The sequence below is a fragment of the Trachypithecus francoisi genome, unplaced genomic scaffold (genome assembly GCF_009764315.1).
Source record: "Trachypithecus francoisi isolate TF-2019V2 unplaced genomic scaffold, Tfra_2.0 Lachesis_group6, whole genome shotgun sequence".
NCBI lineage: Eukaryota > Metazoa > Chordata > Mammalia > Primates > Cercopithecidae > Trachypithecus > Trachypithecus francoisi.
The window spans coordinates 107,366,182-107,387,924 of NW_022681471.1; the positions used below are offsets into that span (position 1 = coordinate 107,366,182).

At 40.2% G+C, this 21,743-nt stretch overlaps 1 protein-coding gene across 4 annotated transcripts in view; it reads left to right on the plus strand.

Moving 5' to 3' along the window:
* The window catches only part of CUNHXorf21 (chromosome unknown CXorf21 homolog), a 62,999-nt gene extending 42,870 nt beyond the window's left edge, over positions 1 to 20,129 (plus strand). Inside the window, exons 1-3 of one of the 4 annotated variants that reach the window (XM_033201995.1) lie at positions 95 to 368; positions 1,140 to 1,251; positions 18,404 to 20,129. In XM_033201995.1, the coding sequence (XP_033057886.1) occupies positions 18,405 to 19,310 (906 nt within the window). In that variant the 5' untranslated portion in view covers positions 95 to 368; positions 1,140 to 1,251; position 18,404 and the 3' untranslated portion in view covers positions 19,311 to 20,129. Of the gene's footprint in view, positions 1 to 94; positions 369 to 1,139; positions 1,252 to 18,403 lie in introns of those variants that run through there. The other 3 variants (XM_033201994.1, XM_033201997.1, XM_033201996.1) reach the window with 3 other exon arrangements.
* Positions 20,130 to 21,743: the final 1,614 nt, after the last annotated feature.

The following is a 21,743-nucleotide window of genomic DNA, read 5'->3' on the forward strand; positions in this document are numbered from 1 at the left end:
GTTCTTACAAAATGTGTAACCATAAACTATTTTAATAAGAGACAGTTTCGTAGATAGGTTTCATTTTTCGAAAAAGAGGAAGAAACACCATTCTGTGGCTTGATGTGGCTTTGTCAGTTACTGCCTCCCCACCTCCCGGGACTTCCCACTGCCTCTTTAGCACAAATCAGACTTAAGCAAAAACAACTCTTTTTCCATGGGATCAGTTATAAAAAGAATGGCTTTGCAGTGAGCAGTTCAGTCTACTGTTCTCATCAGTGAAAGGCTTGTGAAAATTTCTGGAAAGAGCACTGGCTGGCTTGTTCATCTCTCTGTTTGGTCAATTGCTGTGTTTCTGCCGGATCAGATGAGCAGATTGGTTAGTGAAGGTAAGAAAAAGAAAGCAAAGGACCCTAGAACTCTGCTATTATTTTTTGTCATCTGTCTTCTCACACTTTCTTAGCCCTTTATCACCAGAGCACAGATCCATTCTTATGACATCAAAATGCTTCTCTAGCTTACCATATCAGAGGCAAGTGGGAGTTTAAACAAGCATTCAGTGGAGTTGAAAAATAAAGAGAAATTAAGCCCAATACTTCCTTTTCTTACCTCCTCGTGTCCACATTCTAAGCATTTCTAAAATACATATATTTTTACCTACAATTTTTGACTGATCTGATCAAATATTTATTGTATTATTTTTGCAGTCCTCTTTCACTAATTGCTACACTGGTTTAGCTTCTGCATTTTTAAAAGAAGGCCTAAAAACCTAAGCAAGGTTTTGCAGGGACAACACAGCTCTTGAATTCAGTTACGGTGATGCAGTTTTAGAGACGAACACAATCACAATCCTTTCCAGTTGGATTTGACTCTCAATTATTCAGTTCAGCAAGCTTGTGATAGTGTTTTTCTGTGTGGCAGGATGTATTCAAAATGAATGCGATCTATAGTGAGGATGCTTTTCGACTTTCATCTGGGTGATTTGGGGAAAGCTTCCCTCTTGGTATTAAAGATAGCACATGTACGAGTGGATTTTTGTTTGAATTATCTTTAGATTCGCTCGAACATTCTTTGTCTTGTGCATATGAATCTGTGCTTAAATATAGACCTGGTTTGGAAAGAATATTTATATTGATATTTTTATAACATTTCTTGCGTAGGTCAGTGTGAGAAGATTGTTTCTGAGCTTGAGAAGCTTCTGGAGGATTGAAGAGTATTTGAAGTCTGTGTCAAACATTCATATCATAAGTGGAATTTTGGAGGTATTCAAAGGTAGTATACTAATTCTGTTATCTCAGAGCAAAGTGATGTTTGAAGTATTTATATCGAGGCACTGAGACATTTCCCATCACATATGTAATGATTATTTTAGATACATAAGATATTGTCCCTCTAGGCCCTTAATAAACATTATACAATGTAAATATGCCTTCATTAACTAAATATGGTTATTTCCCCTCCCAATTTTTGTTTAAAGACGTTTCAAATCTATATAAAAATTGAAAGATAGTACAACGAACACCCATATTTTCATCATGTATATTAATCAGTGGTATCCTTTTGTCACATTTACTTTCTCTCTCGCTTTGTCTTTCTGTCTCTGCTTGTCCTTTTATGTATATATATATAAATATAAATATAAATACACACATACACACACATATGCACAGTTTTTTCCCTGAATGGTTTGAAAGTATGTTGTTGACTTTAGGACACATGTCACCCCTAAATTCTTGAGCATGTATCTCCTAAAAATAAGAGCAGTCTTCCATAACTCAATTACGACACCACGGAAACATAACATCAACACAATACTATTATCTAAGATGTGCTACACATTCAAATTTTCCCAATTATCCACATGTCCTTTAGAACCTTTTTATTTTTTAAATCTAGGATCCAATCAAGAATCTTGCATTGCATTTGTAGTTGACATGCCTACAGTTAAGTAAATGTTAGTGATAATTGGCATAATTAACATGATTAACAATGATTAACAATTATAATACCAAGGACATTGTATCAATACAATACTATTATGATAGGTTTTCTTATTTTTGTAGTCCTCTCATTTTGCATCAAAATATGTTGAAAGTGATTCAAGAAAACAATCCATAAGATTTAATTTTTCAATTTATGGTATATCAAGAAGGGGTATAAAGAAAAATCCAAACTATGATAAAAATATATTTACTAATATTTCTTCGCCAAAGTTTACAACTTCTGAACTAAGAAAATTCACACATCAGATCGTCCTTGGAAGTAGCCATTAACTTTGGTCGTAAGAATCTAAGCAGAACTGAACACAAAAGTATTTATTTACTTGGTAATATTAATATGAAGAACAGAGGGCTTTTGATTTATGATTGTACTATCTTAGCCATCAAGTTATACTTTCAGAAATTAATTTGTTAAGTAAGAATTGCTTCATATTTGATAGAATAGATAATCCCAAATTATATGATTTGTAACAGAAATTGAAATATTAATGAGCAATATTTTAGAGCATTCATCAGTAAATTCAGTACAAGTTGAAATAATACGGATATAATCTAAGGTATGTGATGAAGTGATTATTTCCAGGTCTAAGGAAAAAGTATTTTTAAAGATAAGAGTAAGGAAACTGCAGATGCTATTTTATACAGGGAGGTCCTTCCTAAAGAAGCTTTTTGTTTTAGATAAAGGTCTTGCATCATTCACTGAAAAAAAAAATCGGAACATGTAATACAGATTTGGTTACATTATCATAATTAAATCATGAACAAAACAATATTCAAGTTTTTCAGTGATCACTTTTCAGCAATTTACCTGCAAGTCCCCCAAATAAAGAAAGTCTTAAAAAGTTTACATTGGAATTATGGGATTTAGAATTTATATTATAGGATAATATAATATAGAGGTAAAGAGATGAAATATGGGATTTTGAGTTTTGCAGGTACTAAAAAATAACACATGACCTACATATAATCTTAACAAGACAGTTCACTCTCTAATTTGAGACAAACATAAATTAGCTCATTTGATTGGAAAACTAAAAAAAAATAATGTGCTAAGGAATGTCAATGAAAACAATCTCAAACATTGCTTGTGAGAGAATAAATTGATCCAAGCTACTTGAAAGGAAATTTGGCAATAGCTTTGATCTGGTAATTCTGCTGCTCTAAGTCTGGCCTGTGGAAATACTCACGGAGGCATATGCAATAATTATACATAGAGGAAAAGCAAGACTAACCTTAGTGTCCCTCAAGAGAAATGATTTACTAAAATAAGATGTGTCTTTAGATGTACTATTTCAAGGCCGGGCGCGGTGGCTCAAGCCTGTAATCCCAGCACTTTGGGAGGCCGAGACGGGCGGATCACGAGGTCAGGAGATCGAGACCATCCTGGCTAGCATGGTGAAACCCCGTCTCTACTAAAAATACAAAAAACTAGCCGGGCGAGGTGGCGGGCGCCTGTAGTCCCAGCTACTTGGGAGGCTGAGGCAGGAGAATGGCGTAAACCCGGGAGGTGGAGCTTGCAGTGAGCTGAGATCCGGCCACTGCACTCCAGTCCGGGCGACAAAGCGAGACTCCGCCTCAAAAAAAAAAAAAAGATGTACTATTTCAAAAACTCTTAAAAGTTATATCTCTGTAAGCAGACATGTTGACAGGTAGAAGCCAAACTGCACCCCTGCTAGCTAGGCTCAAGATCTATGAAACAGCAGATAACAAATGTTTTCCTGTCTATAATTGCAAGATGTTATAGCCCATGATGGTGGAAGGCAGTCCCATCCCATTGCCTCCATTTGTGTGTGGCAGCTAGAAGTTTTTGCGTCCATCTCAATCCAGCCTCTTCGGGTGTCTTAGTTCACACACCTCCAAAATGTTCTTCAAGAGGAAGGATCTGTTTTGCCTCATCATCCAAAATTTCCGCACTCTCCACCAATCCTCAATCTTGTTTTCCTTTTGCTCGTGTCAATTTTTCCTTCTTTCCAAAGACTATTCCAGTGATTTATCTTTTCTGTTTTATTAAAGTTTCATGCAATCCTTTTTTTTTTTTTTTTTTTTTTTGAGATGGAGTCTTGCTCTGTCGCCCAGGCTCGAGTGCAGTGGCCGGATCTCAGCTCACTGCAAGCTCCGCCTCCCGGGTCACGCTATTCTCCTGCCTCAGCCTCCGGAGTAGCTGGGACTACAGGCGCCCGCCACCTCGCCCGGCTAGTTTTTTTGTATTTTTAGTAGAGACGGGGTTTCACCGTGTTAGCCAGGATGGTCTCGATCTCTGACCTCGTGATCCGCCCGTCTCGGCCTCCCAAAGTGCTGGGATTACAGGCTTGAGCCACCGCGCCCGGCCCCATGCAATCCTAATGAACACCTTGGGGTAGGGGAGAGAAGAGCCTAGAATCATTTTTCCAATTCAGATGCAAGGATTCTGAGTAGATGGCCAAGGGTTCTGAAATGTTAACATATGAGGTGAGACTTGAAGGTTATGGGTGGTGGACCAGAGGGTGGGTAGGGAACCAGAACTCTCAGGACAGAAGACACAAAATGCACAAATCCCTGGGCTAGGCATGCAGCTCAGGTGAACTGGGAAGGGATCAGCATGGCTGGGGTCCTGGGTCCTGTGGGAAACAGGCAGAGATGAGATTAGGAAGACAGATAGGGAGCACACATCACAGGCTTATCCTGTATGAACTTAATCCCTGAGGTGATGGGAAGTGGTTTGTATTTAAACAGATAATCTGTATTATTATTATTTTATTTATTTATTTATTTTTTATTTTTGAGATGGAGTCTCGCTCTGTTGCCCAGGCTGGAGTGCAGTGGTGTGATCATGACTCACTGAAACCTCCACCTCCTGGGTTCAAGCAATTCTCCTGTCTCAGCCTCCTGAGTAGCTGGGACTACAGGCACTCACCACCACACCAGGCTAATTTTTGTATTTTTAGTAGAGACAGGGTTTCACCATATTTGTCAGGCTGCTCTCGAACTTCTAACCTCGGGTGATCCACCCACCTCAGCCTCCTGAAGTGCTGGGATTATAGGCATGAGCCACCACACCCAGCCTGTAATATTAAATTACCTTTGAAAGATGGTTGTAAAATTAAAGATGAGGCAATGCCAGGCTATAGCAGTGTCATGGTTTAGGAAAATGTTCATAGGGTTAGATTTAAAAAAAGAGGACAAATTAATTGTATTCCTGAAAGACATATGAGCATTGATACACAATTGGGACATATGTGTAGTCATCTGGGCCACCCCTCTGGGGTGAGTGCTGGCTTTTCCCTGGAGCCTTCCTTTTTGCACTTCACTGCACCTTCCTTCTTTTATTTGGCAAGTGCTGTTGTTACTACATGGAATCAGGGCTGATGCCCTTTTCCTGGAAGGACTAATTGCTTGTTATTATGATTGCGTGATATTAACTGCTCTTAGCTGTACAATAGTGTGATATGTTCTAAGAACAGAACACACACTTTGGAGTTTGTAAACTTGGGCTTGAATCTTGCCTGTAGTACTTAGTAATTATATGACCTTGGAAGGGGTATTTCTCATATCTGAAACTCAGTTTTCTCATTTAGAGAATCTAGATAACGATAAAGAGAAAAAAATTAAAAGATTTTTAAAGTGATATGCTCGCATCTAGATTATGATCATGTCTAACCTGCAGTGTTGTTGGAAGGTTAGGGGCTATGCCTGGAAAGCACTTGGCATACAGCTGTCATTATTATGATGCCTATCCCATTTATTGCATCTGCTTTTTGACTTAGGTCAAGGGTAGGCAAGCCACTGCCCAGGACCAAATTGGCCCCCTGCTTGTTTTTGTAAACTTTAGTAGGAGCACAGACACAGTCATTTGTTTACATATTGTCTATGATTTCTTTCTTGCTATGCCAGCAGGGCTGCAACAGAGTTTGTATGATTTGCAAAGCCTAAAATCTTAACTCTCTGGCCCTGTATAATAAAAGTTTACTGATTCCTAACTTAGGTTTTTTTAAACGTTCCCCCTTATAAAGTTCTTCTCTCATTAGATTTCCTCTTTGACTCCACGCTTGTGTCGTTTAGATGTAAATTAAAAGTGTGTCCTTTGATCAGCATGCTCAAAGGATACAAAATTACAGTTATATAGAAGGAATAAGTTCAAAAGATCTCTTGTACAGCATGGTTACTGTAGTTGATGATCTATCATATTCTTGAGAAATGATAAGAAACTGAATATAAGTATTCTCACCACAAAAATAATAATGTGAGGTAATATATATGTTAATTAGATAGATTTTGCCATTTCACAATACATACACTTCAAAATACCATATTATACATGAGAAATTCATACAATTTTATCTGTCGATTTTTTAAAAAATCAATAAAAAATGTGTCTATGTGAAGAAGTGATAACAGCTTTTGGAAAAACTAAATGCTAGTCTAGAAAGAAGAACCTACATTGCAGTTTCTTCTGAAAAGCAAGTAAATGATTTAACAAGGCACTGCACTTTAGCACATATTTCTAAGTTGTGAATTTGCACATAAGGTTAATTTTGGCATTCCCCTATCTGTTAATGATTAATGTGGGCTAAATTTGCCTAGAACATCCCCTCTGCAAATGTTCTCAGGTATCTTTTCCTTCACACCTAACCAATCAGGGAGAATTTTATACATTTTATATATGTGTATTTTATATGGAATATATATAGCTTTACATATATATAGCTTTATATATATATAGCTTCTCTAAGATGAGAAACAAGAATTCAAGTGACAAAATATCATTGAACAACTGAAGTAACCCATTGGGTCAAATTTTGGTGTCTCAGATGAAATCGATTCTAACAAGTATGTTAATATTAAGAAAAATGCCAAAAATCAGTCAAAATAAACTCAATTAACTTTTCTTGATGTCTCTAAAATTTTAGGATATTGTGATGTGCAATGCTGTCTTTATTCTAGTGGTGCATTAAAGGGTGCAGTAATGGGCCCTTTTTTTTTTTTTTTTGAGATGGAGTCTCGTTCTGTCACCCTGGCTGAAAGGCAGTGGCCCAATCTCAGCTCACTGCAAACTCTGCCCATCACCCCCCCACCTCCATTCCAGCAATTCTCCTGCCTCAGCCTCCCGAGTAGTTGGGATTACAGGCGTGCACCACCACGCCCTGCTAATTTTTTGTATTTTTAGTAAAGACAGGGTTTCATCATGTTGGCCAGGCTGGTCTCGACCTCCTGACCTCATGTGATCCACCTGCCTCGGCCTCCCAAACTGCTGGGATTACAAGTGTGAGCCACTGTGCCCAGCCTTGAATGGGCCCTTTTAAGTGCATTGAAGTGGAAGATGAATTGAAGCAAAAGGAAATTAATTATGAAGATTAAATGTGTTAGTACCTGTACTTTTATTTATAAATTTTATATTTTATTACTCTGCATAGCTTTAGAAAGATCTTTTAAAAGCCTCCTTAGTGTGCTCTATGCTGCCCTCTGCTGCTAATTTTCAGAAATTAATTTTGATTCTGATTAATGCTCACTTGACTCTTCATAATCTGATTCAAAATTAAAGTTTGATGGTACTCAAGACATAATTTAATCCCGCACTCTCAATTTACAGATGATAAGTTGAGTGTCTGAGAGGTTAAGAAAATGAACTTGGCCTCCGTTTCCTGACTGCTGGTGATTTGGGGCACATTACTCAATTTTGTCATCTGTAAAACAAGCGTAATAATAGTACCTAAATATTAGAGTTTTTTTGTGATGATCAATTAATTTAGTACACAAAAAGCTTGCAGAATATTTTCTGGGTTGTAGCTAGTAGTATGTTAGCTATTTTATAGATTTGGCAACAACTAAACTAAAACCACTGCCAATGACAAAATCAGAGCTAGAACTCTGGTCTCTTAATACTAGTACGTGCTCTCTCTCTCTCTCTCTTCATATATGTATTTATGTGTGTGTGTGCATTTATGTATACACACATATATATTTTATAAAATACATACAATTCTCCATGATTTGTTAAGTGTGAAGGAAAAGACACCAGGAAACATTTGCAGATGAGATGTTCTAGGTAACATACATATATTTAATATATACACCACATATGTATATTGCCTGAATGAGTATGAAATTAAATTTTGCCTTCAAATATAGGGATTTTTTTTTTTTTTTTTTGACGGAGTCTTGCTCTGTCGCTAGGCTGAAGTGCAGTGGCTCAATCTCGGCTCACTGCAATCTCCACCTCCTGGGTTCAAGCGATTCTCCTGCCTCAGCCTCCCGAGCAGCTGGGATTACAGGTACACGCCACCACGTCCAACTAATTTTTGTATTTTTACTAGAGATGAGGTTTCACCATGTTGGTCAGGATGGTCTCGAACTCCTGACTTCGTGATTCATCCACCTCGGCCTCCCAAAGTGCTGGGATTATGGGCGTGAGCCACTGCACCTGGCCTGAGTATAGATATTTAAAATGTGACTTGTTCACTGCATCCAAAGCTCTTGTAGTCTTTTTTTTTTTCTTTTTGAGATGGAGTCTCGCTCTGTTGCCCAGGCTGGAGTGTAGTGGCACGATCTGGGCTCACTGCAAGCTCTGCCTCCCGGGTTCACGCCATTCTCCTGTCTCAGCCTCCCCAGTAGCTGCGACTACAGGTGCCCGCCACCTCGCCCGGCTAGTTTTTTGTAATTTTTTTTTTTTTAGTAGAGACGGGGTTTCACCGTGTTAGCCAAGATGGTCTCGATCTCCTGACCTCGTGATCCGCCCGCCTCGGCCTCCCAAAGTGCTGGGATTACAGGCTTGAGCCACCGCGCCCGGCCAGCTCTTGTAGTCTTTACAAAGCCCTCGCTGCTGCTCCTTCCTCCTTGTACTGTTCCAGGTGGGCTCCCCACAGAAGAAGTTACAAACCTAGAAAGCTCCTCAAGCCCCCAGTATAAATTCCTACTGCCTGCAATTGGAAGGTGACTTCACTGTGGACTTTAAGTAGCTTCTCTAATGAGCCGCCTACCTGAATCTCCAATGGACAATGACACACTTGCACCCAGACAGTCTATCTCTTGTCAGGCTCAAGAAGAGCTAAGCGAAACCCATTGCTTCCTTCGCAGCTCCTCCTGATCTTCCCATTTTGGTCAATGATGGTGCCATTTTCCCTACATACCCACACTCAGAGTTACTTTTGGCTCCTCTCTCTCCTTCACTTCCATGTCTGGGCGTCTTGGTCTCTCAAATGCGTTCCTTCTCTTTCTTTTCTCCTACCTTCCTCTTGGTTCCTGTCCCAGTCATCTCAGGCTGGGATGAATCCAGCAGCCTCCTAACTTGAGTCCTTAACACCAATCTCACTCTGCTGAAATTAATTTTGCCCTTTATTGCTATATTATATCATGTGGTGAATCCGCTTCCTTACTTGCCAGAACATTGTATTGCCTACAGGATGAATCAAATGTACTCAGTCTTGCATGTCCCAACTTATCTCCCTGACCTGACCTTATCTCCCACTCCTCCCTCCCAGGAATCTTTTTTTCTTCCTTTCTTTTATTATTATTATTATTTTTGGCTGGGGACATGTCTATCCCTAGACACTAGGATGCACTTTCTGCTTTTCCGGCATCGGACCCACCACTTTACTGGTCTGTCTTGGGTCCTACACATCAGAATGATAGAGTTCTTATTCTGCCGGAATTAAGATACCAGCAAACTTCTCAGTTGACAACAAATAGGAAAAGGGGCCCATTACTGTACTCAAAATTCTAGGCCCTTTTCCTTCATTGCTATGAAGGAGTGTGGAGATTATCTGGAGCACTTATAAACCTCATAATGAAAGAAGACTCCGTTAGGGCTGATTGTTTAATATGAAGAGAAATAAGATAAATAGTGGGAGACTTGGGGCATGTCTGAATGGGGATAAGGGATCCTAAAGGGGAGATTCGGCAAACTGGGACATTTCAAGAAAGGCTCTTAGATGAGCATGACACTGACAAACAACGCTTGTACCCACCTATATTGGTGTCTGTTACTGACCCACGTGAAATTGACAACAGAAACCTCTTCACTTTTGTTGCCCTTCTCTCCTCTGTCTCCAATGTTTTCCCTCTTCTCACTGCCCTTATGAATTCTTTCTGTCTGTAGGGCCAAATAAAGGTTAACCTGTCACACAGTCATCTCTCTCTTCTTCACCCTTAGAATGTGCATCATCTTTAACCACAAACAGCTGTACAGGAAATGCCATCTGCTTCTCCCCCCACCCCCTTAGTTACTATTTATTTATTTATTTATTTATTTATTTATGACAGAGCAAGGCTCTGTCATCCAGGCTGGAGTGCAGTGGTGCGATCTTGACTCACTGCAACCTCTGCCTCCCCAGTTCAAGTAATTCTCCTGCCTCAGCCTCCTGAGTGGCTGGGATTACAGGCGCCTGCCACCATGCCTGGCTAATTTTTGTGTTTTTTAGTAGAGATGGGGTTTCATCATGTTGGCCAGGCTGATCTCGAACTCCTGACCTCAGGTGATCCGCCCTCCTTGGCCTCCCAAAGTGCTGGGATTACAGGCATGAGCCACCGTACCTGGCCCTTGGTTACTTTAAAATATTTATCTTTAGTTTTTATTTTAATTAAAAATTTAATCACAGTTATACTTGCACATAAATTGGGTCAAATAATTCTGAGAAGTTTGTTATGAAAAACTGCTGTCCTTGCCTCCTTTTCCAGAAGCAACTACTTTTATCTCCCTTAACTAATTATTTGATATTTACCATCATTTCTTTAAATGGCATGCTTTTGTTGCAACTTTTGGATTTTTCAGTTTGGGGCATTATTTCTTGACTTGTCATCATGAAGAGGAGGATTTAGTTCTCATTCCTCTCCTGGCCTCACCAAGGATATACAACTTTGTCCCCTTCCTCTCACTATATGGAGTGGCCACCTAGTCTGGACTCACAGGCCAATGCCTAGGATGATTTTTATTGGTATCACTGTACTATATATATATTAAAATAGTGTTTTATACATACATGATATTCTGCTATATATGATAAAAATATTTTTTCTTTGTTTACTGACTTTATGGTCACCTTGTGGTTATATTTTAAGTTGAGTTAGATCCATTTTCAGTGCTTTATATTATCATGTGCTGTATTATTATGACTCTATAAAAGCTATTTATAGCTCAGCCATGTAGTAGACGATGGGTTGTTTTTGTTTTGCTTTGTTTTTTGCAACACAACTTTCTTTCTTTCCTTTTTTTTTTTTTTCTTGAGACATGGTCTCGCTCTGTTGCCAGCCTGGTGTACAGTGGCACAATCACAGCTCACTGCTGCCTCGAACTCCTGGGCTCAAGCGATCCTCCCACCTCAGCCTCCCAAGTACTGGGACCACCACGCCTGGCTAAGTTTTGAATTTCCTATAGAGATATGATCTCCCTATATTGCCCAGACTGGTCTCAAACTCCTGGGTTCAAGTGATCCTCCCGCCTCAGCCTCCCAAAGTGCTAGGATCACAGGCATGAGCCACTGTGCCTGGCTTTACTGCTACACAACTTTCTTAAAATTATGAATTGGAGATTATAATTGTCTGGATCTGTCTATATGACAGCTACTAGCCAAATGTGGCTATTTAAATTGAATTAGATTAAATCAAATTAAAATTTCAGTCACAGTAGCCACATTTTAAGTGGCTATTGGCTATCATATTGGAAAGCACAGATATTTGACATTTTCATCACTTCAAGACGTTCTATTGGATAGCACTTTTGTCGCCTCAGAGATGACCTAAAAGAATGCATAATTAAAATGAAAATATCTTTACAATTTTTCTTTGAACAATTCACACAGGCATTCTAGACTTCTCCAAATGGAAGCATTTAAAAACCTTTAAAAGAAATTCTATATCTTCCTTGTTTCAAAATAGTGAAACAAAAAAAAAAAGCCTCAAATAAGTGTTCTAGTCCCATTTCATTACCAAACATCTAATAGTTTATGCTCTGGCTTTACCATCTCTTTTTTTTTTATTTGTTTGTTTTTGAGACAGAGTCTCACTCTGCCACCCAGGCTGGAGTGCAGTGGCTCAATCTCGGCTCACTGCAACCTCCACCTTCCGGGTTCCAGCGATTCTTCTGCCTCGTCCTCCCGAGTAGCTGCGATTACAGGCATGCACCACCACGCCTGGCTTATTTTTGTATTTTTAGCAAAGATGGGGTTTCACCATGTTGGCCAGGCTGGTCTCAAACTTCTGACCTCATGTGACCCAGCTGCCTCAGCTTCCCAAAGTGCTCGGGTTACAGGCATGAGCCACTGCGCCTGGCCTGGCTTTACTATCTTTTGTTAGCTCCTTTCTGACATCCCTTGAAAGGAATACAGAAACAAATTAATTACTCAAATGTTACTTTAGTATGCTAAAAATAACTGTCATAGTATGCTATGATAGCGATCCACCAATGAACTTTAAATTGCAATTATTGGCCAGGCGCAATGGCTCATGACTGTAATCCCAGCACTTTGGGAGTCCAAGGTAGGCAGATCGCTTCAGGTCAGGAGTTCAAGACCAGTCTGGCCAACATAGTGAAACCTCATCTCTACTAAGAATACAAAAATTAGCTGGGAGTGGTGATGTGCACCTGTGGTCCCAGCTACTCGGGAGGCTAAGGCACGAGACTCACTTGAATCCGGAGGTGGAGGTTACATTGAGCCGAGATCGTACCACTGCATTCAGCCTAAATGAAAGAGCGTGAATGCCTCAAAAAAAAAAAAAAAAAAAAAAAAAAAAAAAAAAAAAAAAAAAAAACACACACACACACACAAAACAAACAAACAAAAAACCCCAAAAAACTGCAATTATAATTAGCAGTCTTCAGTATTTAAAAATTTTACGTTATCACTTCACTATTTTCTAAGTCTTTGCTGTTCCATAGAGTAGCCATGTGTCAATTAAAATCAAATTAAGTTAAATTAAAAATTGAGTTGCCTTAGCCATATTACAAGTGCCTAATAACTACATGTGGCTATTGGCTGCCATTTTGGACAACACAGATATTGATCGTTCCATCATCCCAGGAAGCTCTGTTGGACAGTGCTGGTCTAGATTTTTCATTTGCTTAGCTTTTTCTAATTTATCCCCAAAGTTTGTGGTCAATTATGTAAATTGTATTTCATCATGGTCAGACCTTTTCAGTTGTCTTCAATTTTATCTTTAGCTTCAGAAGCCTTCCGATCTGTTCTAATCACCTGTTTGCCTTTTTTTTTTTTTTTGAGACGGAGTCTCGTTCTGTCGCCCAGGCTGGAGTGCAGTGGTGCGATTTCGGCTCACTGCAAGCTCTGCCGCCTCCCAGGTTCACGCCATTCTCCTGCCTCAGCCTTCCGAGAAGCTGGGACTACAGGCACCCGCCACCACGCCCGGCTAATTTTTTTGTATTTTTAGTAGAAACGGGGTTTCACCGTGTTCACCAGGATGGTCTCGATCTCCTGACCTTGTGATCCGCCCGCCTCGGCCTCCCTAGAGTGCTGGGATTATAGGCGTGAGCCACCGTGCCCGGCCCTGGTTGCCTTTTAAACCTGATACATATGCAGCTTTCATCCTGGAATGTCTTTTCACTGTCATCATGGGTAGGTCTCCTCTTCACAACTCCTGGGCCTAGGACAAAAATGGGGAGCTTCAGTCTTCAGCCCTTCCATCTTCTTTTCCCAGTCCTGGCTATCCTTGACATTCTGCCCATATACCTAAGCTCTGTCTACAGCCCTCGTTAAAAACCACCTCTTCATCATCTTTTGGGCCTAGGGGTGTGTACACATTCAGTTTCCCCAAGTCTGTCCTAATCATAATGGATTTGGGGCAGAGCCTGTACAGACTCTGTAGTTGGGTCTGCCATCTGAGCAGGGAATTCTGAGGTCCTGAATACCAGAAGTGTGAGTTAGAAGGCAGCAGTATAGAGGCTGGGTGGCCTCCCATCATGTTGGACTCTAGAACTCCTTACCCTGTTGGGAGAGGTGCAACTTAAGGAGGGCTAGAATGAGGCCCTTTACATTACTGGGTTCAGAACAAGGGCTCAGGCTATCCTGGTTTAAGGGCTATTTGTTTCTCTCCTGTGCTGGATTTCCTGTTTCCGGTACCCTTTGTCTCCATTTTATTGTTTTGCTTACTCCTTTCAGTGGAGCACATATTCTATTGACTTTCTGAGAAAGGTGCTTGGAAAATCAGCTATTTGAGACTTGTAACCTAGAAATATCTTTATTCTATCATCATACTTAATTGATAACTTGGTCTTGGTTGAAAATAACTAGTTGAATGAAAATTCAGAATTTGTAGACATTTTTTCATTGTCTTATTGTTCCTTATGCTGCTGTTGAAAAGTCTGAAGATTCTGGTTCTTGGTCTTTTTTTGTGACTCTTTTTTCATTCTGGAAGCTTATAGGATATTCTCTTTGTCCCAGGGGTTCTATCATTTCACATTCATGAGAGGAGGTATAGATCTATTTTCACTCACTATTTTGTTAACTTATGTCCTTCCATTCTGGGAAATATTCTTAAATCGTGTCTTTGAATTTCTCCCCTATTTTCTCTGGTCTTTCTGAACCTCCTATTATTCAGATAATAGATCTCCTGGACTGGTCCTCTCTAATTTTATTTTCCATCTTGTAATTTTGTTCTGCTTTCAAAATAATAATTTGCTTCAACTTTACCTTTCAATCCTTCCATTGAGGTTTAAAATGATCATTTTTAATTTCTAACAGCTTCAGAATTCTTCTTTTTTATAGCATCCCATTTGTAATTCATGATTATATTATACCTTAACTCTTTAAGAATATTGGTGGTAGAATCTGCCCCCTCCTTCACCCCGCCCTAACTTTGTTTCCTCCAAATGACTATTTTGGTCTCCCTGATAGCAGACCTTTCCTCAGAGGTTTCAGAATTCTACTCATATTTAAGGATAAAGATCCAAAAAGCTCAATAGGCTCTATTAATTGTGGGCTTAAATAAAGGATGATCTGGTGGCCTGTTGAGTTGGGGAAACTCTGATGTCAATTGCTCTTCTCAGACAAGTCAGATTCCCCAAGACATTCTTCCCAATATCCTGCTTAGAAGGATACTCCTCTTGCTATCATTCTTTGAGCTGAGTAAGGGGAGAGAGGTCATGGATCTCAGCAAAAATATGCATATGTTTATTTAATTGATCTATTATCAATTCAGTAATTTTACCCTCAATTGGTATTCCCTACTCCAGAGACCCTCTGTTTCACTCTTTAGAGACTACATTTGAAGTTTTTCTTTGGGGTTAAGGATGGGGAGTGTCACCTGGCTGCATGGCCAGGTGTGAAAGATGATCTGGGTTTCTGACTGCTTTTTAAATAGACTTTCAATATTTCTTACTTTAGATATATCCCCTTTACTCTCACTCCAAAAAGGTATGTGATACCACCAATTCCTCAACACTGAGGGTAATTTAAATCAGATTGGCTCTTCGCTTTCCCCATGTGTATTAGTCTGTTCTCATGCTGCTTTAAAGAACTGCCTGAGACTGGTTAATTTATAAAGGAAAGAGGTTTAATTGACTCAGTTCTGCAGGGCTGGGGAGCCTCAGGAAACACAATCATGCTGGTAGGCACCTCTTCACAGGGTGGCAGGAGAGGGACTGAGTGCCCAGAGAAGGGGAAAGCCCCTTATAAAACCATCGGATCTCATGAGAACTCACTATCACGAGAACAGGATGGGGGAAACCACCTCCATGATTCAATGATCTCCACCTGGTCCCTCCCACAACACATGGGGATTATGGGAACTACAATTCAAGATGAGACTTGGGTGGGGACACAGCAAACCATATCACCATGGCTCTTGTAAGATTCAGTTTTCTTAGGTCTCCTGTCATTAATCCTCAATCTCCTGCTTCCCAGCTTCTAAAATGTTATTGTACTGGTCTCTTCTCCTGTTGTTGTTGTTTTTTTTGTGTGTGTGTATTTGTGTGTGTATTATACCTTTTGAAAAACCATTTATTGTTGTTTTAGTGAAGTTTGGAAAGGAAGAAAAAATACATGCATGTGCCTATTCTGCTATCTTTCCTAGGGATCCTTGCTTTCTTCAACCTCAGTTGGATATCTTTTTTGAGCTCACGTTCTCCAGAGTGGTGGGAAAGTACTCACTGTCAATCAGGATTTCCTCAGTCACTTCAGGGCTCCCTCCTCCTTGGATGTGCGTCTAAGTTTTAGATTGTTTATATAAATCATAGGGTCAGCTGAGGATGGGAGTGGGTGGGAGATATCTTTGGTTGTCATCATGTAGCCATACTGGTATCCATGGAAACTTATCATTCATCTGGTCCCTGGTTTGTAGTCTATGGAGATCATGTCTGCAATCTTTCCATCCCAACTGTAGGTCTTCTCCAGGGTTTCAGGTTCTCAGCAGCATGCTGATGTGTGAGCAGACTTGATGAGGCAGCCTCATGCCGGCCTGCCCAGGTGATGCATGTGGCTGTCTCTCCTTCTGCTCCTGCAACATGCTGGTCATGAGATAATTTTGCAAACTTGTCTACTCTTGGCTCCCAAATCTCTCTGGAGACATACTTTTTCCCTCTATGGGGGACTCAGTCTACTTAAGTTTATTATTACTGCATAAATATTATGCCTTAAGTCCTTCATGGTTCTGGATTCTGAGGTGTAGAAGCTCAGGTTATGGTTTCTCAAAAGTCATTTCTCCCAAACGATTATTTCTACCAGGAGTTTCTAAAGCCCATTTAGATACTCAAAAGTCAACAGATCGTTTTTGCTCTGATTTTCCACAATGATATTCTGAGGACTTGAAGGTGGAATGCCCTAGCTATAGCCTGGGTGGGGGTAGGGTGTTGAGGGCCAGGAAGTAACTGCATCCCCATTAGTTCTTTATGATAAACTCTTTCTCTGTTTCTTATCTTTCCATGTAGGCAAGATTGGCCTTTTCACCTGGATATTAGGTTTGAGGGCAGAACTTCATATAGATTTTTAAGGAAAGGGCAACTTTTGTTTTTATCCCTATAAGTGTGTTCAGCATACAGTAATTACTTCATGGATTTGTTGAAGACCTTTAACTTAGTAACTTCATGGCACATAACTGTGCCCAAAATATAGTAAACATTAAAAAAATTGAGATTTGCTAAATAAACCAGGAATAGTTCCAGAAGAGAAAAAAGAAATTTATAATCTGACCCTTCTACAATTTTTAAAAAAGGGAAACATTCTATTTACCTGGGAAACAATAATTACATGAATGTAAAAGAGATGTTAACAATTTTTAAAAGGACCTTTATGTACGGTTAAAAAAAAATCCTCCTTTTCTTATTTTACGTTTCAAGTTCAGGCTCAAGTTGACAGGTCTGTTTCAGAAGCCCAGCTCTCGAGGCCCAAGAGGACCAGTTTTCCTTGCTGTTGCCTCTTGCCCCAGTGCCAGGAATGCCAGTGTGTTCTGTTTTTAGAAAATGCAGCTGCTGGTTTCTAGCCTGTTCTAGCCACTCCAGACCAGTGACAATTGCTGGGGGTGGGGAGGGGAGGTAGATGTAGGGAAAGCCCGTGGTCAGGAAAGCTCCTTGGTAACTAGGAGGTAAACATCAGTTAGATACAGCGACATTTTCAGGATGTATTCGGAGAACTGGGAGGGATAGAGAAAGAAATTTATTCTGGGATACAAAGGCAGGGTAGGCTTTGTGGTACTTCATGATGTATTGAGCACGAATTAATTTCATACCATGTCATTGTTGAAAATTCTTTAACTCAAATTAACAAATACCTTTTGAGTCTCTGTAGAAATGCAAATAACTGTGCTAGCTCCCAGGGATCCAATACAGTGTTAAGTAAGACACAGCACTTGTTTTCAGTAGAATTTGCCACAGATTTTCTCATTGTTTGCTCATAACCCACTAGCCATGTTTCCAATCTGCAACTTCTAGGTCACTGTTCATTTCCTATGGGGCAGAATGTAAATGCTTTTGCCTGACTGCCAAGGCTCTTCACGATCCAATTTCAGCTTATTTTCCCAATTCCTTCTGCTTGTGCTCAGCTTCTTGTATGTGGTGGGTAGGTCATGCTGCCATATTCTCTTATAACCCTGTTCCTATGGCTGGAACTCCTAATTACTCTTCAGCATTCAGCTGAAATGTCACCTTCCCTATGACACATCCTGTGACTTCTCCCCTTTGCCCCAGGCTAAGTTAGGGACCCCCACCCCCTGTACTTCCTTTGTACCTATCACTATTATAATCCTCAGTGATGTAATATTGGAATTGTTTATATCTAGTTAATTTTTTCCTATAGTGGGAAACTTCCTGAAGGATGGAATTGCATGTTTTTCATTTTTATATCGTTAGCACATGCCATAGTCCTGGTACAAAGTAGGCACAGAATTAGTAAGAGCTTGGTGAATGTATAAAGTGAGTTTATTCATTGTCCTTATTTTTGATATATCAAGTGCCAACTTCTAAAATTTCAGTATTCTTTTTCCCCATTCTTACTCATTGATTCTCATTCCAGAATGCTGTCAGAAGGGTATCTCAGTGGACTTGAGTACTGGAATGACATCCACTGGAGTTGTGCCTCTTATAATGAGCCGGTGGTTGGGGAAAAGGAAGAGGAGACAAATTCTGTTGCTACTCTTTCCTATTCCTCTGTGGATGAAACACAAGTCAGAAGTCTCTACGTGAGCTGCAAATCATCTGGCAAGTTTATCTCTTCAGTGCACTCAAGAGAGAGCCAACATAGCAGAAGTCAGAGAGTCACAGTGCTGCAGACAAACCCCAATCCTGTGTTTGAAAGCCCAAACTTGGCTGCAGTTGAAATATGTAGAGATGCCAGCAGAGAGACCTACTTAGTTCCATCTTCTTGCAAAAGTATTTGCAAGAATTATAATGACTTACATATTGCAGGGGGCCAGGTGATGGCCATTAATTCAGTGACAACAGATTTTCCCTCTGAGAGCAGTTTTGAATATGGCCCTTTGCTGAAGTCATCTGAGATTCCTTTACCCATGGAGGATTCCATTTCTACTCAGCCCAGTGACTTTCCCCAAATACCTATCCAGCGGTACTCATCCTATTGGAGAATAACAAGCATCAAAGAGAAAAGCAGCTTGCAAATGCAGAATCCTATTTCTAATGCAGTGCTGAATGAGTACCTGGAGCAGAAGGTTGTGGAGTTATATAAACAGTACATTATGGACACCGTGTTTCATGACAGTTCTCCTACTCAGATTCTGGCATCTGAACTCATCATGACAAGTGTAGACCAAATCAGTCTTCAAGTGTCTAGAGAGAAGAACCTGGAGACCTCAAAAGCCAGGGATATAGTATTTAGCCGCCTATTGCAATTGATGTCAACTGAAATTACTGAAATTAGCACTCCTAGTCTCCATATTTCTCAGTATAGCAATGCAAATTCATAGAGAGAATGCTTCCATTACTGTCTCTCATTTACTTAACCATGAAGCAACACTTTATCCATTTATTCTGAGAATGTGCAGGAGGGAGTGGTGAAGGGGAATTAAGGGCTAGAGAAGTAAAGGTCAGTTGGAAGTCATGTGTGAATGATGGGGAAATCTCATATATTACACTTGATGAAGGAATGTGGTAAGAGGAGCCATAAGGAAAGATTTCAAAGAAAGGTGTGTACAGCAAGGAAGCAAAAATAAAAATGATCAAAAAAAGAAAAGGTTAATTCATTTAAAGAAACATAGGAATTAAAAAAGAAGACAGCCAAATGAGATGAAACAAAAAGGCCAAAAGGTAGCTGGGCGCGGTGGCTCTAGCCTGTAATCCCAGCATTTGGGAGGCTGATGTGGGTGAATTACCTGACATCAGGAGTTTGAGACCAGCCTGGTCAACATGGTGAAACCCCATCTCAACTAAAAATACAAAAAGTTAACTGGGCGTGGTGGTGGGTACCTGTAATCCCAGCTACTCAGGAGGCTGAGGCAGGAGAATTGCTTGAACCCAAGAGGCGGAGGTTGCAGTGAGTCGAGGTCGTACCATTGCACTCCAGCCTGGGTAACAAGAGTGAGACTCCATCTCAAAAAAAAAAAAAAAAAGCCAAAAGGTTTCCAACTTGTTTATTTTCGAAGGAAATGGACTGTAGAAACCTGCTATATTTGGGTGGAAAGATAGGGTCAAACAGTTTTCAAAATACGTTTATCTCTCATTTGTCTATTCTGTATCAGATCATCTAAAGGTTTATTCTTTGTAAATATTAAAACTGTAACAAATTATAATTGTGTTTTTATTTTTGAATGGTTTCTTAGTTACAGACACAGTCACAGAACAGCCACTCAAATCGCCTACATCTGTTTCCTGGTAGAGATGAAGTTGTCTAAATGAAAAATACCACATAGCACTAAACCATTTAGTGTTATTTTGCTGTGTATGATTTTCTTGGTACTAAGCTTCAAAAGAAATTATGAGTCCGGGCGTGGTGGCTCATGCCTGTAACCCCAGCACTTTGGGAGGCCGAGGCAGATGGATCACCTGAGGTCAGGAGTTCGAGACCAACCTGGCCAACATGGTGAAACCCTGTCTCTACTAAAAATACAAAAATTAGCCAGACGTGTGGCAGGTGCCTGTAATCCCATCTACTTGGGAGGCTGAGGCAGGAAAATTGCCTGAACTCAGGAGGCGGAGGTTGCAGTGAGCCAAGATTGCACCATTGCACTCCAGCCTGGGCAACAAGAGCGAAACTCCATAAAAAAAAAAAAAAAAAAGAAAGAAATTATGAATCTTATTGTTTCCCTTTCTTTCCTCTTCCTTTTCTCCATGCTCTCTTGAGCTGGAGCCAGGAAAGAGTCTTCCATGTCTTTGGAACAAGGTTACAAGCCGTAGGGTCCCATGATATCAAAATCTCTAAACCTCATTCACTAGAATAGTAGCTTCACTGCTCTGCATCGCATCTTTCCTCTGGCTCAGGGATTGTCAAACTATGGCCCATTGACCAGATCTAGCCTGCTGCCTGCTTTTGAACTCCCACGAGCAAAGAATGGTTTTTCTAATTTTTAAATGGTTGGGAGAAAAAAAAAAGCAAAATAAGAACGGTATTTTGTGATGGGTGAAAATTATATAAAATTCAAATTCAGTGTCCATAAAATACAGTTTTATTGGAACATAGCAGTGCCCATTTGTTTATGTGTTGTCTGTGGCTGCTTTCACACTAGAATGGCAGAGTTGAGTAAAAGTGATAGAGAACATGGCTCACCAAAGCCTAAAACCCTTACTGCCTGGCTCTTGACAGAAGAAGCTTGCCAACCCTGCCTAGCAGTAGTGAGTTGTCCATATAGTGGTTGTTGGCTTAATTCAGGTTCGCTGGGAAGGCAGACTCTGAGATGGAGCTTGGTAAATTTCTTGAGGAGTGGTCTTGGGAACAACGTCTGTGATGGAGTGAAAGAAGCAGAAGAGATTTCCACAGCAGCCTCCGCCCATCTCACAGGGAGCCCTGGAGCTAGGGTGACCCTTCAAAATGGTTACAAATGGAAACAAGAGAGTCATATTTATACTCCAGCATCCACCAGGAGCGGGGTGTAACCTTAGCCGAGGTGGTTCAGTGGAGGGCAATCCCCAAAGTAGGAATCGACTGTGTCTTCAGCAGCCAAACTCCAAGCAGCTACTGGGGGAATGAGCTCCTCACCCTGAAAGAGCAATCTGGGTGGAGCAATCCTCTACATTTAGCAATATTTGTATTTGTAGAGTGAATGGATATATATATATTTTTTGGATGTATGTTTTTTCACAATATATACTATTGTGTAAGGAAATCTGGTTTTGAAATAATTGTTAGAAATGTTATTCACTGTTTTAACCTATCACAATAATAACTGCAACGTACTAATTGCTTG